This window comes from Etheostoma spectabile, chromosome 9 (assembly GCF_008692095.1).
Source record: "Etheostoma spectabile isolate EspeVRDwgs_2016 chromosome 9, UIUC_Espe_1.0, whole genome shotgun sequence".
NCBI lineage: Eukaryota > Metazoa > Chordata > Actinopteri > Perciformes > Percidae > Etheostoma > Etheostoma spectabile.
The window spans coordinates 10506440-10520209 of record NC_045741.1 but is presented as its reverse complement, the minus strand read 5'-3'; the positions used below and the strand labels follow the sequence as shown (position 1 = coordinate 10520209).

The following is a 13770-nucleotide window of genomic DNA, read 5'->3' as shown; positions in this document are numbered from 1 at the left end:
CAAAAAAACTGAATAGGCAGATTTCTGACAAGACAAAGCTCATGGGGGACGTTAACAGTACATGAATTAATAATCTGGGAGGTTGAACAACATGCAGAATATGCAGATTTCAGACACAGAAGGACAAGGACACAGACAGACAGAGAAGAAAAAAGAAGACAAGTGCAAAGGACGAGTGTGTGAGGGGGCACAAATACATACAGGTTTACATTGTATACAAAGTACCAAAGGCAACAGCGGCCCCCATGCAACAAGACAGAGTCTGGGCATTCTTGTTTTGTAGCCTGTAGTGGACAAGACAGGTGGAGTTTTATACAGTAATTCAAACCACTGAAGACGGTAAACTCCACCCACCTGGAACACCCCTGGTGATAAAACAAGCATGTCTCCAAAGTTGGCCTCTTCTCAGAAGCACATATAAGGCTTCAGGATCCAGTAGAAAAAGACTAACAGATACAGGAAGTAGCCCAAAAAAAGACTCTGGGACTAATTTTCACAGCAGCCTCTCTGGTTTAGGGTACCCTTGTTCTATGATAAGAGGACGACTAGGCGCAAGGGATGTCAGACAGTAGCAGAGTTTTCATCTACGGTGTTTTTCATTTCGTTTTTTATTTTTTTATTTAACCATTATTTTTTAAAATAATGATGCATTTACTTAGAGAAGATGAATAGAGGTTGCAACTTTTAATAAAATTTCAAAGGTTCAACAATCCTGCTTCAAAGCAGACTTGGAGAGTAAAGTTTGCTGACAAAATAATCGTGTAGGACGGTTTAACAGCATCTTTTTATATATCCAGATACTACCAAGTATATTTATTCACTTTCAACTATCTTTGATGTTTAAGTAGCCTTTCTTGAAAATGCCAATGGAAGTTAAAAGTCTTTCTTTTTTTTACATTTAAAGATCTAAGTATAACTTGTTTGACATTCAGATGAAGGCGCAGCTGGTCAGATTTGACAAATTCACACTGGCATGTATCAAGTATATTATGAAAAAACATCTTTGACTCAGGACATCCGTGTCCGTTACTGCATTGTCCCCCTTAGCCATGATTCAGCTGTGTCATCAAGCAGCCAGCTACAGTTGGGCTTCCAATATATAACAGATAAATACTTTAAGTATTAGATATGTTTGTAAATATGCTTACTATGTGTCCTGCAGTCATTAAGTATGATATATAGGACTGGGTGGATACATTCCCTTTCCCCCTATGGCAGTATCCTAGCATTAAGGCCAAATGTAGTCTCACTAGTCTTTCATTTATTCTGTGGTTTTCTGCTTTACTTCCTCAAACCCAGAAGGTAAAGAAGAGGAAGGGGAAAAAAGAGACGAAGGTACGTGGAAAGTAAAGGAGGGGTGAGGAGGTGGAGAGGGGTGAGAAGGGGAAGAGAAGACCAGGAGAGTTGGTAGTAAGCTAAGAACACAAGAGATAAAAACTAAACCTTCATATTCAGGCCCAATTCTATTTGTTGATTGTGTCCTTTCTGAATCTACAGTATGAAGCCCATCTAAGCAGAGCTTTTTAACTAATGTTTTATGTTTATCCTTCTGGGAGTACTAATTGGCTGCTGTTTGCTCAGTTGGCAGAATTCAATTGGCTGCTTTGTGCAAAAGTTAGTAAACACATCAATCACTCCCACAGGAAGAAATTCATCTAACTGTAATAATGCATTAAGTGGATATTTGACCCCGGAGCAAAGACTATTTTCTTACAGTGAAGGGATCCTGACAGCAATTGAAATCATATTATTTAATGTATCATATCCCAACCACCTCTATCTAAGGAATATTAAAAGGCATGAGTATTAAAATGTACAACCCATACTATGCTCCTGACTGGCTGAATCAAAGTTACAAATCATCAGATGATTATTAGAGGAGGATTTTTTCAAACTGATGTTGTTAACAGCCAGTCACAATTGTGTGTATCTAGTATGAGATTGCTCATAAGACTGCTGTACTACATCTCCCAGGCCTGACTGACCAGGATGACACATTCATCTACTCAACCACAGAGTCTACAGGTTGCTGTCCAAAGGGGCAGAAGGGATGGACAGTGCATTCCTTGTTTGACCTGCATGCTGTCATTACCTTTACACCTATACACACACACTTACACACACACACACACACACACACACACACACACACACACACACACACACACTTACACACTTAAACACTTACACACACAGACATGAACAAACATGCCTCTGTGCAAGTTTCACTGCAAGTTTCACACACAAAGAGCAAGAATGCTACATCTTCATTACTGATGTAATCAATACTAAGAGTCCCAAGCTGTGTTGGGTAGTATTGATTACTCAGCAGAAAGGGCTGATCAGGTCAATTAATCAATGACCCCACTGAGTCTCTGGGATTCAGCAGAAAAGACACAATATCTCTGAAACTGCTGATTGGGCAGCCCAGCAAACAGTGAACTCAGCTTACTTGTCTGCACTAAAGCTGCACTAGGCAAAAATAGTAATAATTTTTAACAAAAAACAAGTTGTTGTTTTATCATCCTGTATCACAAAGCTGAGCTGCAACAGAAAAGAGCGTTTTATGTGCACTTACTGAGAGCTCACTATGTGCAGTTAACTGACATCATGCAAAATTGCCAAATGCAGCTTGAAAGCTAAGTCGCCACAACCCATCACTTAGAAAGCACTTTCACATCTCTTCATTCGTAGGTTAATACTAGAGATGTGTTCATCCAAATTTGGTGACTCGGATCATATAGTGTTCGACCAGCTAGCCTCACCTCAAGTGGAGAAGCACTCAAATGAACAAGAGGGCCTACAAGAAAATCTAGGAGTCAACCTAAAGCTAACAAGTCAACTTAATAATTGACAAATAGACAATGGTGTCGTCTGTTAAAGTGCATTAGAGATCAGGCAGTTCTCCTTGAAAACTGGCTAATTGGGCTAATTTGGACTGCAAACTTTGATTTTAAGAGAATACTGAACAGAAACAGAAGAGACAGACAAGACAGACAGGAAAAACAGATCATAGCATAGATGATTAGGACATAGACACATGGGCTAATAGACCAACCCACCCCAATGTAGGGGCTAGATAGACAAGACAGGTTACATAGTGTAGCATTAAGCCCTGTTGGGTGCCTGTATATCGCAGCATGTCTCTGTTGTAAGGTCCTAATACAAATACCAAATTCTCCCTGGCTAGACTGCCATTGCAGTGCATGCTATGAAGAAGGCATGGTCATCACAATCTATTCAGTCATTGGTCTCTATGATTTTGGTTACAAGGTGTTAATGATATATTTAGTTAGATAGTACACTACTGTGGATATGCAATTAAGCGCATTGTTTTGTCAGCTTGATCAAAATGTTCAGACTCAAGACTTTGACGGAAATAAGAAACTCAGAATAGTGCAGTCCATGATGGCTTGATCAACACATCTTCCGCCTCCTTGTTTGGTTGTTGTCCACAAGTTATGCTACGGCGCACCTTAAAATCAGTTTCTTTGACTGCCTGAAACCCTGCTCATCCACAACAGTATGCTCAACCTGCATCGAATCTTTACAAAAAAAAGACTTACAGTAGAGTTGTGGCCACATAATGGCCTATAACAGTCAAGGACTGCAGCACAAATCTTTAACACCAAGAGGTGGTGTGGGTTTATCGGGATCCATAAGCACTGTTTCTTGTTGTTGTCCTCCCCACCTGTTGCTGCGGCTGGATGTGTGGCAATGATTGGTGCTGGCCTGACACTGCCTGGTCATTTGCTCCAGGAGGCTGGCCAGGCGGGAACAGCCGCTCTGCCCATGTTGATAGCAGCACATGGACTCCACACAGCTGAGGGCCTGCGCCTGGGGGGCTGATAGAGACTGGAGGAGAAAGAGGGTGTGAGAGCACAGGGAGAGCAGAAGGAAAGGGTGATGTGAAAAGTTGGAGAGTCGCACAGCGAGGTTAAGAAAAAAGAGAGAACAGAGGGCAAAAGAGGGAGAAGCAAGTGGAGAAAGAGGAGAGAAGAGAAAAAAATTAATACCAACACAGCACAGTTTCACTGTCGCATTCTGACAGGATGATGGATGACTGGAGGATAACATATTGCATGCTGTCACAGAAAGAATGGTGTACAGGGAAAACATTCAAAACATGCTTGACAAGGGACTGAAATGTTGCAAAAAATACATAAAACCTGTAAACATCTTTGAGAAAACAGGAAACAAGGTCAAATTGTATGTAAGGGTGGTTGTACACAAACCTCTCACTAACAATAATACTGAAAACATATTTTTATGACTAATCAAACTTTTCAGTTAGCCAGAAATACATTGGTAGAAAAAGCTGAATGAAGTTGTTGCCTAGAAACCTGCAGGGTCAGGTGGCTCTGTCATTCTGAGTCAGCACCCGAGAGAGAGAGAGAGAGAGAGAGAGAGAGAGAGAGAGAGGTGAGAAAAGGGAAGAGCAGGGAGACAAAGATGAAACAGAGTGCGAGGTTACACTCATGTAGTTTGCATCCTGTATGGTCCTTTTCTACAGCATAATGGGACAACATAACGATAGATTAAACCTACAACTTAAATTTGTACATTTTGCGATTATAAAATTATTATTTTTTGTGGAGATTAATTAGATGTTAAGATTTAAAACTTAACTCAGGAGAACAGAAACTTCTCTGTTCTTTTCAAAGTTCTAAAACCTTCAGTTTTCTTCAGCATATGGGAAGCTAAGTCAACCAAAAAAAGAAGGTTGTTATGGTCTACAATAAGAAAGTTGAGGTATCTTAAAAATGTTCAATTTTTGAACTTCCATATTTTATCATTTGATGTTGTCTCCTGTGAATAGCCCAACATTTGCCTATTTTGTAGTTGAATGTGTGACCTATGTATTCCACAGTGCTTTGGATTGTGCTGTTGCTGTTTTTGCATCTCTCTGCAGCAGAAATTGGAGACACTGTTGGCATGAAACCAAACTTCTGGTTCTTGGCTTGCAAAAGCAAAACACACAGACAGGACAATGTGATTTACCCTGGCAAGGTCAGGTGTCCCCGGATAATAAATGTGTGCTTTTGCTCCTTCTCTATCGGAACATATTGCTTTTTCTCCTTTTGAAAAAAGATTAACAGTTAAGCAAAGAGAAAAGTTGTAGAATGATTATTCCAAACACATACAGTAAAAGCAGTGGCAACAGCCAAATCACAGCAGCTCTAAAATACAAGATTTATCGTCAATTAATCTACCAATCGAATCAATCTGTGAAGCGGAAACAGTCATTACAGGGCTTTTGATGTAAATCAGAAGCAATGGTGGGCAGAGTTGAGGTACTGCAGTATTCAGTGACAGTTATTTTATAACAAAACTTGCTCTTCAATGCTCTTTAACAGAGATATGAACTAGAAAGAAGTATGTTTCTGAGGAACTGTTTATTGCAAGTTATTATGTATTTCTAGAGAAGCCGCAGCAATTTGATGACTGAAGTACAACCAAGCAAACCTATATATAGTTCTCTTGTATACTGAGATTTACGAGAAAACAATGCCCTAAATTGAAGGTTTTGTCATAAAATGGCCAAGGACTCAGTGACAGCTATATGGGTAACATAATCCCCTTGTTGATTTACTTTATTAACTATAGAGTTCAGCTTAAGTTCATGTGTGTGGCCCTTTTTATTTAGCCCATTATGTTGGTTTACACAACTCCAAACAGCAGGGTATCTTTGGCAAGATTTTTTTGGTGACTCTCCATAAGAAAATGTAATTAAAATGTGTTTACAGTATTATGTGACACTCACAACACGCACATTGTATATCGAGAAAACAAAATACTGAAAGTCTGAAATTAAAGCACAAAAGAGAAAATAACTTAAAAATTGTACTTAAAAAACATTCTTGAAATGCAAAAGGGATTCTATGAAATATCAAATATTTACAAGCAGAGAATGATATAATTAAGACTTCAATATGAAGTATTGCAATGGTGGGATTAGATGGTTGAACAAATATACAGCAAATACGAAGTCAGCATGCCAACAGCATTCTCTCTCTCTCTCTAAACTCTGATCCCAGATCTGATCAGCAACAGTGAAAGGTGACTTGAGACCGGAGTAGAATAGGATAAGGACAACAATGATTGGGTAAGGGACGGGGTTAGTTGTACCTGTGTAGGGAAGGATGAGCTAATTCATGGAAGGGTATGTCTGGGAGAGGATGGGGCCATTCATACAGGAAGTGAGACAGACAGGGCTGATACAGGTATAGTATTTTTTTCCCATGTGAAATAAAAGGGCTAGTGCAGGTGCAACTGTGGCATACAGCCGTGGGTGAATGACTGAAGGTGCAGGGTGTTTTGAAGGAATATAAGTACATATGTTGTTGACTGCAGCGGTTAGGGCGTGCAGAGGGGTGGTTAGTCCTTGGGTGAAGCCATAATTCTGGGGCAGTGACAGCACAACAATGGGAGGGAAGTATGGTACTACTACCTAGGGGAGCAGGGGTCTGGGCCGGGAACAGCAGGGGGAGGATAAGCAGCTAGCAGGTGCCAATTGTCCTCCCCTGGGCTCCGCTGGGCTTTAACAGGGTCATATTCTGGGCCGACTGAACCCTCACCCTCTTCCATCTGAAGGACACAAGATGCTTACAGTAAACTCAGCTGGCTAGTCAAACAGCTCCTCAGTCAGCCAGGTAGACTGTGGGTAGGTCAGACATCGACACAGCAACATAACAAGTAAAGCAAGCCTGTTGATAACTGATCACACTGCAAAAATATCCAGTATTCCTTTGGTCTCATATTAAGTCTTGAAAAAGTTAGTTTTGATACACTTTCAGGAAATTTCTGAAGTACACATTTTGAAAAGGCACTAGTGTCGAATCATCATATTAGATTGTCAGACAAAGTCTGGTCCACTTTTAACTGAGTACATTTTAAGGTTTCTGACTTTTACTAAAGGGAACTTATTTATATATTTTTTCAACCTGGACACTATTTTTCCAAGTGACTGATTGAACAACAATCTTTGAAATTGGTCCAGTATTGAGCAAGAACGCTGTGACCAGCCACCATTAACTGGGCTGCAATGCAATCCTAAAGGACAAATATTTACTCAGTTAAAACATTTTTGAGGTGATTTTCATTAAGGGCAAGTTTTAAAATAATGTTTTAAATTTGTTTTGTGAATATATGGACTTGATATGGGACTAAATGACTGGGTCTACAGTGGATATGTTTTTCAGTGCTGCTTCTTTATTAACCAGCAGATTAATGAGTCCGTTAGTAAACAAGCAGTTAGTCAGTCAGTCAGTCAGTCAGTCAGTCAGTCCAGGCTGCACTGTAGGGGGGCAGTTAATTACATTTCTGACCCTCATTCCACAGTGAGCTCTCATACAATTACACATACAGTACAAAGAGACCAAATCAATGCTGGTCCTTTTTTTAAAGCCCTTTACAAGTGACCTCACCAACAAACTTCAACATGGCAACACAGTTGAGAGCACATTTTTGGCTCACAAGGCAAATAACAGGACACCAATGTGCATCCCATGTCTTATTCCCCTGCTACACTTCTGAACCTCATCTTAATTGGCACTGTGAGATAAGGTCACTGGAGGAGGGCTTTAATTCCTCATGAAAGCAGAGACAATTGAACACAGAAAGAAGCTGCAGGCAAAAGAAAGATATCTCGAGGGACGCATCCTTGTAGTGCAGATAAGAGCAAATCTAGAAGTATCCAAACCAATTAACCTGCTGCTGAAGCTATCAGTGCTACAGAGAAGGCAAACAACAGAAAACCCAGGAGAGGGCTCTAGGTTCTTTTGTGATTACCTCCCTCTAATCTATTTAAGAAAAAAAGACAGATACTGGAATTCATTCAACAGAACTGAATAAATTGCGGTATCTACATAAACATGACTACACACTTTGATTTTGAACCCAGTAAGAGCATCTTGTTTAGTTCTACCAATTCGACAAACAATTTATCTCGCACGGAGGTAATAGAAGCTCTTTTGCATAATGTGCTTTGCACCCTCCCTTGCCATAATGAACACAAAACTTATGATCAGTCAGCCCACAATTCCTTTCTGCTCATTGAGTGTGTGGAATGGGACCTGCATTGCCTACATTGTTAGTGATTAAGAATACTAACTCAGTTTTTTTTTTCTTTCTCAAACTAGGCTTCTATTTATATACATACAGAGTAGCATTCCCTAGCAAGTGCAACAAAACCATCAGAGTTAACATGCCAAATAGCTATAAGGATCGGATATGCACGCAGAAAGCATTAGCCTTGAAAAGACATTACCATACTAGGGCTTCAAATAAGAGTTATTTTCATTGTAAGTTAATGTGCAGATTTTTATGTTGACTAGTCAAGACAGAGCTGTCCAAGATGAAGATTATTTTTCGATCAATGAGAGCTCACATTATTGTTAGCAAGTCGGTTTCTAGTGACACCTGCAATGATGGAACAAGATCTTCAAGTCATCAGTTAAAAACGGCTGCGATAATAACACAGCAGCCTGTCATGCTTCTAAAAAGCCAGCATCATGCTGCTGTGCAAGGCAGCCCAGACCGGTCCAAGTGTCTGTCATGCAGCTGTAGTGAGGTATCAGTCTTATGCTGTGGGTCTGCTAAAACCATGCAGCGGGAGTACAACTCTGAGGTGAGGAGGGTGAATCCAGTTTGAGGGTGTGTTTGTCTGGGCATATGTGAAGAGGGCGGACCATGCTATAGATAAAAAGGGGTGGTGTGATGGGCTGCCCCGATGTGACTGGATGATGTGTCACTTTAACATGAGTGTGGCATGCCAGACTGAGGTTGTATGACACCACCACTAGCTGTTGATCAGGAGGTCTGAGCAAGTGCTCTGATTTAGGGCTAATGCAGATGCAGGGAGTGACAGTTATAACAACTCAGGACCCCAAATAGGGGCCCTGTACGACAACATTGCTGTCACGCTATAATGAGTGCTAGGGGGGACAAAAATTAGAAAACTAAGACAATTAAAGAGCCCCTATTATGCTTTTTGGGATTTTACCCGTCTTTTAGTGTGTTATATAGTTTTTTTGTGTACGTAATAGATCTATAAAGTAGGGCTGTCCTCGACTAAAGAACTTCTTAGTTGACTAACACTCATGATTTTGTCGACTAATCGATTAGTTGATTTATTCGACAAAGCTGTGTGTTTTGAGAGGTGGTTAAGAGTAGAAAAGCACAATATAAATGTAGTTAATTAACCATCTGTAAAACTGAGTTTCTACAAAATTAATCCTGCAAAAGCACCACTTTAAATCTTGTGTTCACCAGAAATGTGCTCATAAGTTTCTTGGAAATGAGTAATTAAGCACAAATAAGCATAAAAAATGACTTATCTACTAAAGAAATCTTAATCGACTAAGACCAAAACCACAGATTAGTCGACTAATCGACTAAGAGGGGACAGCCCTACTATAAAGTAAAACAACACACACATTTCAGGAAAGGGTGCCAAGAGCTAAGCCAGAGTATTTCAGGCAGAAGTACTGCAGCAATGGAGAGTATGAAAAACATTACATGAACATCAAAGCCTGTAGACCTATTCTAGTAGACCCTAAGAGTACTAATATGATGCTGAAAAGGAATATAATAGGGACTCTTTAAGTAATTAATTCGCTCAGTCATTCATTTGTTCATAAATTGGTGGGGGGGGGGTGGGGGGGGGGGGGGGGGGGGGGGGGGGGGGGGGGGGGGGGGGGGGGGGAGCTAAGAGAATAATGAGAACCATGCAGGAGTGATGAACGTCTCAGAACACATTCTCTATGTCAGCCTCTCACTTAAGCACAACTCATGCAGCAGCTTGATGTCACATTCGTTTGCATTATCTCCTACCCAAACAAAGCCCCAAAATATGTTATATGTTTAGTTCCCCCTCCCTAACCCAATCACAGAGAATGCTGATTGGCTTATTCAGGGCATGCAGTCATATATATAACAGAAAAGCAACAATTTCAACATTAACAGCACACGTCTCTGCAGTCAGTGTACTGCCAGTGTTAGAAACAGGCCTGAGGGGGGGCTAAATTAAGTCCAGACCTGGGAGACACTTCATTTCAGTATTGTCTGAATGCACATAAAGAGGAGCGCTTGTTTCACAAAGCAATATTTCTAGGGGCTGTCCATGTTATGCTGTAGATTAGATTTCAACACCTGGTTTCAAAAAGGTATGTAATGTGCTTTTTTGGTACCAATCATATTCTATTATTTTATACATGAAAAATGTTGCAAAAAAAAAAAAAACTGGCCCTTTAGTGCTAAAATATTTGAAATAGACATTCAAGGAGCATCCATGCAGGGAGACGACACAAACCAGTGATGTTGGCTGACTATTCCCAAACAAATACAGATACCATAGAAATATTGCTCATTAAAAAAACACTCCTGGAATACTGTTATTTGAATTCATTATTAGATGAATTTTAAGCCCAGGTCTGACCCACTCTCATCTCCTCTACCTAATTTTGCCCAGCTGGCTTTTGGCTCTGGACAGAGGCTGCAGAGCGATGAAGTCATCCCCTATCGCCACACGGTTGGTATACATCTACGCCAGGATACACAGATAGGAGGAAAACACACACGCACACACACACAAACACACGTTAGATCAAGATCTCATACATACACACTTTCAAAAATGTATTGTATACGGTATCCACTTCCAGAATCACACACACATACACACAAAGACAAAACGGGACAAAGGTTAGAGAAGAAACATCAAACACCACATAAGATTAGAAAAGGCAGTTCATTGTTTTCTTGATAAACAAGGCAACTTTTGAATGGAGGGAGGAAGAAGGTAAAACATAAACAGTCTCCAGCTAAACAAATCTTTACAATAACAGATTAAGTCAAGAGGTGACCATGCACGCTGTGTGTTTGTCTATGTGTGCATGTGTATTGGATCAAAATCAAATCATGTGGTATGTGTGTGCAACTCAACACGACGCAGCTGCTGTAAAGACGTGGGTAACTCATGACCACAGAGGCTGAGGAAATAATGAATAATGTGACGGAACATTTTCTCTCTGTGTCTAGAATTTGAGTTACTGTGACATTTTACCCTCACCAGGCTCTTGTCACATTAAAAGAAATCATTTCCATTTTTTGTGATACAAGTAGGAATAAGTGTAAAATCTAACACTACACACAGAAGAAAAAACTACTGGAGCATGTTAGGCCTTCCCTGTGGCACTTTATCCCTTTTAATGAGTTTTACTTTTAAGGCTGCAGACCTGCAGAAAATACTACTAAGCATTCTTCACCTACAAAAATTGGAAGAATTATATTACAACTGTGGTAATGGACTAGCTAATGTCCAATTGGTCCCATTGATTCAAGTAAATAATTTTCGGTTCCACTGCAACAAGTTTGATCTTGATACCTGATCTTATACTCCCCCGCCTGACTTCTTTTTCTCATTCTGCCCTTCAGCCTTTTTAAATCAGGATTTCCACTCAACAAAAAAGAAGGTCATTTTGGCTTCGGTCACCAAACCACAGTTTAGCTAAAACAACGCAAGTTGAAGTGTAAATGGATGCTACTCACACATCCAAGTTTACCAAAACTAAACTAACATTATAAGCAGATAAGCACAGACAACATCTGCCATTCCCAGAGTAACTATGGCAAAGTGAATGCCCAGAAGAAATGCAGGCTAGTACAAGAAGTTTTACTAAAAAATAATAAAACGGTGAGTTAAGAACTGCTGCAAGACTGACCACGCTGCACCTTGGAGTCAGGTCAGCAGGGTGCAGGGCATGCAAAATGCAGGGAGACCTCTGGGAAATAAAAAGATAAATACTGCTGGATGAGCCTCTTTAAAAAGGTCACAATTATGCTTCTCTGTGTTTTCTGTCATATCTACAATGTTATAGTGTTGGATTTTCATGTTAAACATGGCCAAAACTTCAAATAATGAGGTAAATGTATTTTAGACAAATCCCTGTGAGCTAAAATGTTCAGATTTTTAACTATTCTGAACAATCCGGTTTCAACAGTTTTTTCTACTCTCAACTAAGTGTTACGCAACTCTAAGCCTTCCATGATTGATCATCTGCTCCAAGTATGCAGGACTGGAGTGTGTGTTTTTTAAGCCACTACGGTGTTATTGTTGCATTAACTACATGCTAACTGTTAAATTCTCCCCAATTCTGAGTCACATTACTCCTGAAACAGTTTCTGTTAGTAGTATTTGGTTCAAAAACCTTTATTTGGCGATTTTTGACTACAGAAATTGCTTCTATATTCTATTTGTGTCAACTGCTAACTAAAGTAGCTACATGGCTAATGGCAATAAACAATGTCATTTTGCCTGCCAATGTTGTTAAAGGGATCATATTAGGCTTTTTGTCTTCTTTCCTTTCCTTTGTGTTATATATCTCTTAGTGCATGTTAGGTTTCAAAAATGAAAAAAGCTTCACCCCAAAGGGACTTAACTCCAACAGAAAACATTGTTCACAAACTGCTCCAAACAGCTCTATTGTAGTCCAGCCTTTACTTCCGTGACAAACGTGCATCACTTTGTAGCACACGTTATAAATATTGCTTGCCTAGCTGCTATCGTGGCACGCCCTCACACTCTGCTTCTGATTAGCTACTAGTACTAACCTAGGTACTGCACATGTGTGATTCCCAACAAAGATAGAAGACAGAAGTGAAATGCCTCACTCTGTAGCTAAAACAAAAAGCTCAACACATGTTGAAAAGAGGAGCTACAGCAATATAATAATAAAAATAATAATAATAATAATAATAATATAATAAGGTATACTTTATCAATCCCGTGAGGGGAATTTACAATGTTATGTTATATAGAGTACAACAAAAATATGGTGTTTTTTGAAAATAAAGTCACATAAACCTATTCTGGTACAACTTCTAAATACAATTATGAACCTGAAAATGAGCATAATATAAGCACTTTGAATTTACCCCTATTCCAAGTAGCATTCCTGCTGAAACATGTCCGATTGGGTAGTGTTCGGTTCAGAAGCCTTTATCTATTTTTGACAGTAGAAAGTGCTGCTTTGTTCCACTACTATCTAACGTTAGCATACTGCTAACTATTAGGAAGCTACATGCTGTAATCTCTGCCAAATTCCAGTCACTTTGCTACATGTCCGGTTGTGTAATATTTGGTTTAGAAGCCTTTATTGGTGATTTTTCACGGTACAAAGTCCCACTATATACTCTGTTGCAGTAGCTCTAGCTTCAACTAATGAAACACAGAGTGGAAGCATCCAAGTTTCCAGGAAGCACCCTGGCCAATCAGAGCAGACTGGGATTTTTCAGGAGGAGGGTTTAAAGAAACAGGCACTCATACAGAGCGTCTCACACAGAGGGTGAATACAGAATGAATGCATTTACAACCAAAAAATGCAAGTATAATCATGAAAATGCTATATAATAGTTGCCCTTTAAATGCCAGCCAATTTGAAATAAAACGTTGGAAGTATAACCCACTTTACAGGAATGGCTGGACTTCTTGACAAAGGGTGCCTAGAAACCCGAAAAAGTCTTTGCTTTTACTTTCTTCCCTCCTCCCCATGTTACCTGACTCTTCTGTGTGCTCGTGGGCTGCAGATGTCGATAGAAGACCTTTTTAATCACATCAGGAAAGAGGCAAGTTATGACGATGATGATGATGGCAAACCAGGCTGAACCGCTGGACAGCAGGTGTACAAATACAAAGTACATGTCCTGGGTGTGGAGGAACGGCCTGGAAGAGTGGAAGGCAAACTACGGTTATATATATATATATATATA

At 39.9% G+C, this 13770-nt stretch overlaps 1 protein-coding gene across 5 annotated transcripts in view; it reads right to left on the bottom strand.

Annotated features, from left to right (window-relative positions):
- atp11b (ATPase phospholipid transporting 11B) overlaps window positions 1-13770 on the bottom strand; it is a 52799-nt gene that overhangs the window by 7048 nt on the left and 31981 nt on the right. For 2 of the 5 annotated variants that reach the window (XM_032525274.1, XM_032525276.1), the window contains 2 exons: window positions 13558-13723; window positions 3692-3855 (listed from right to left, as the gene is read on the bottom strand). In XM_032525274.1, the coding sequence (XP_032381165.1) occupies window positions 3692-3855; window positions 13558-13723 (330 nt within the window). Of the gene's footprint in view, window positions 1-3691; window positions 3856-6451; window positions 6589-10457; window positions 10544-13557; window positions 13724-13770 lie in introns of those variants that run through there. The other 3 variants (XM_032525277.1, XR_004333371.1, XR_004333370.1) reach the window with 3 other exon arrangements.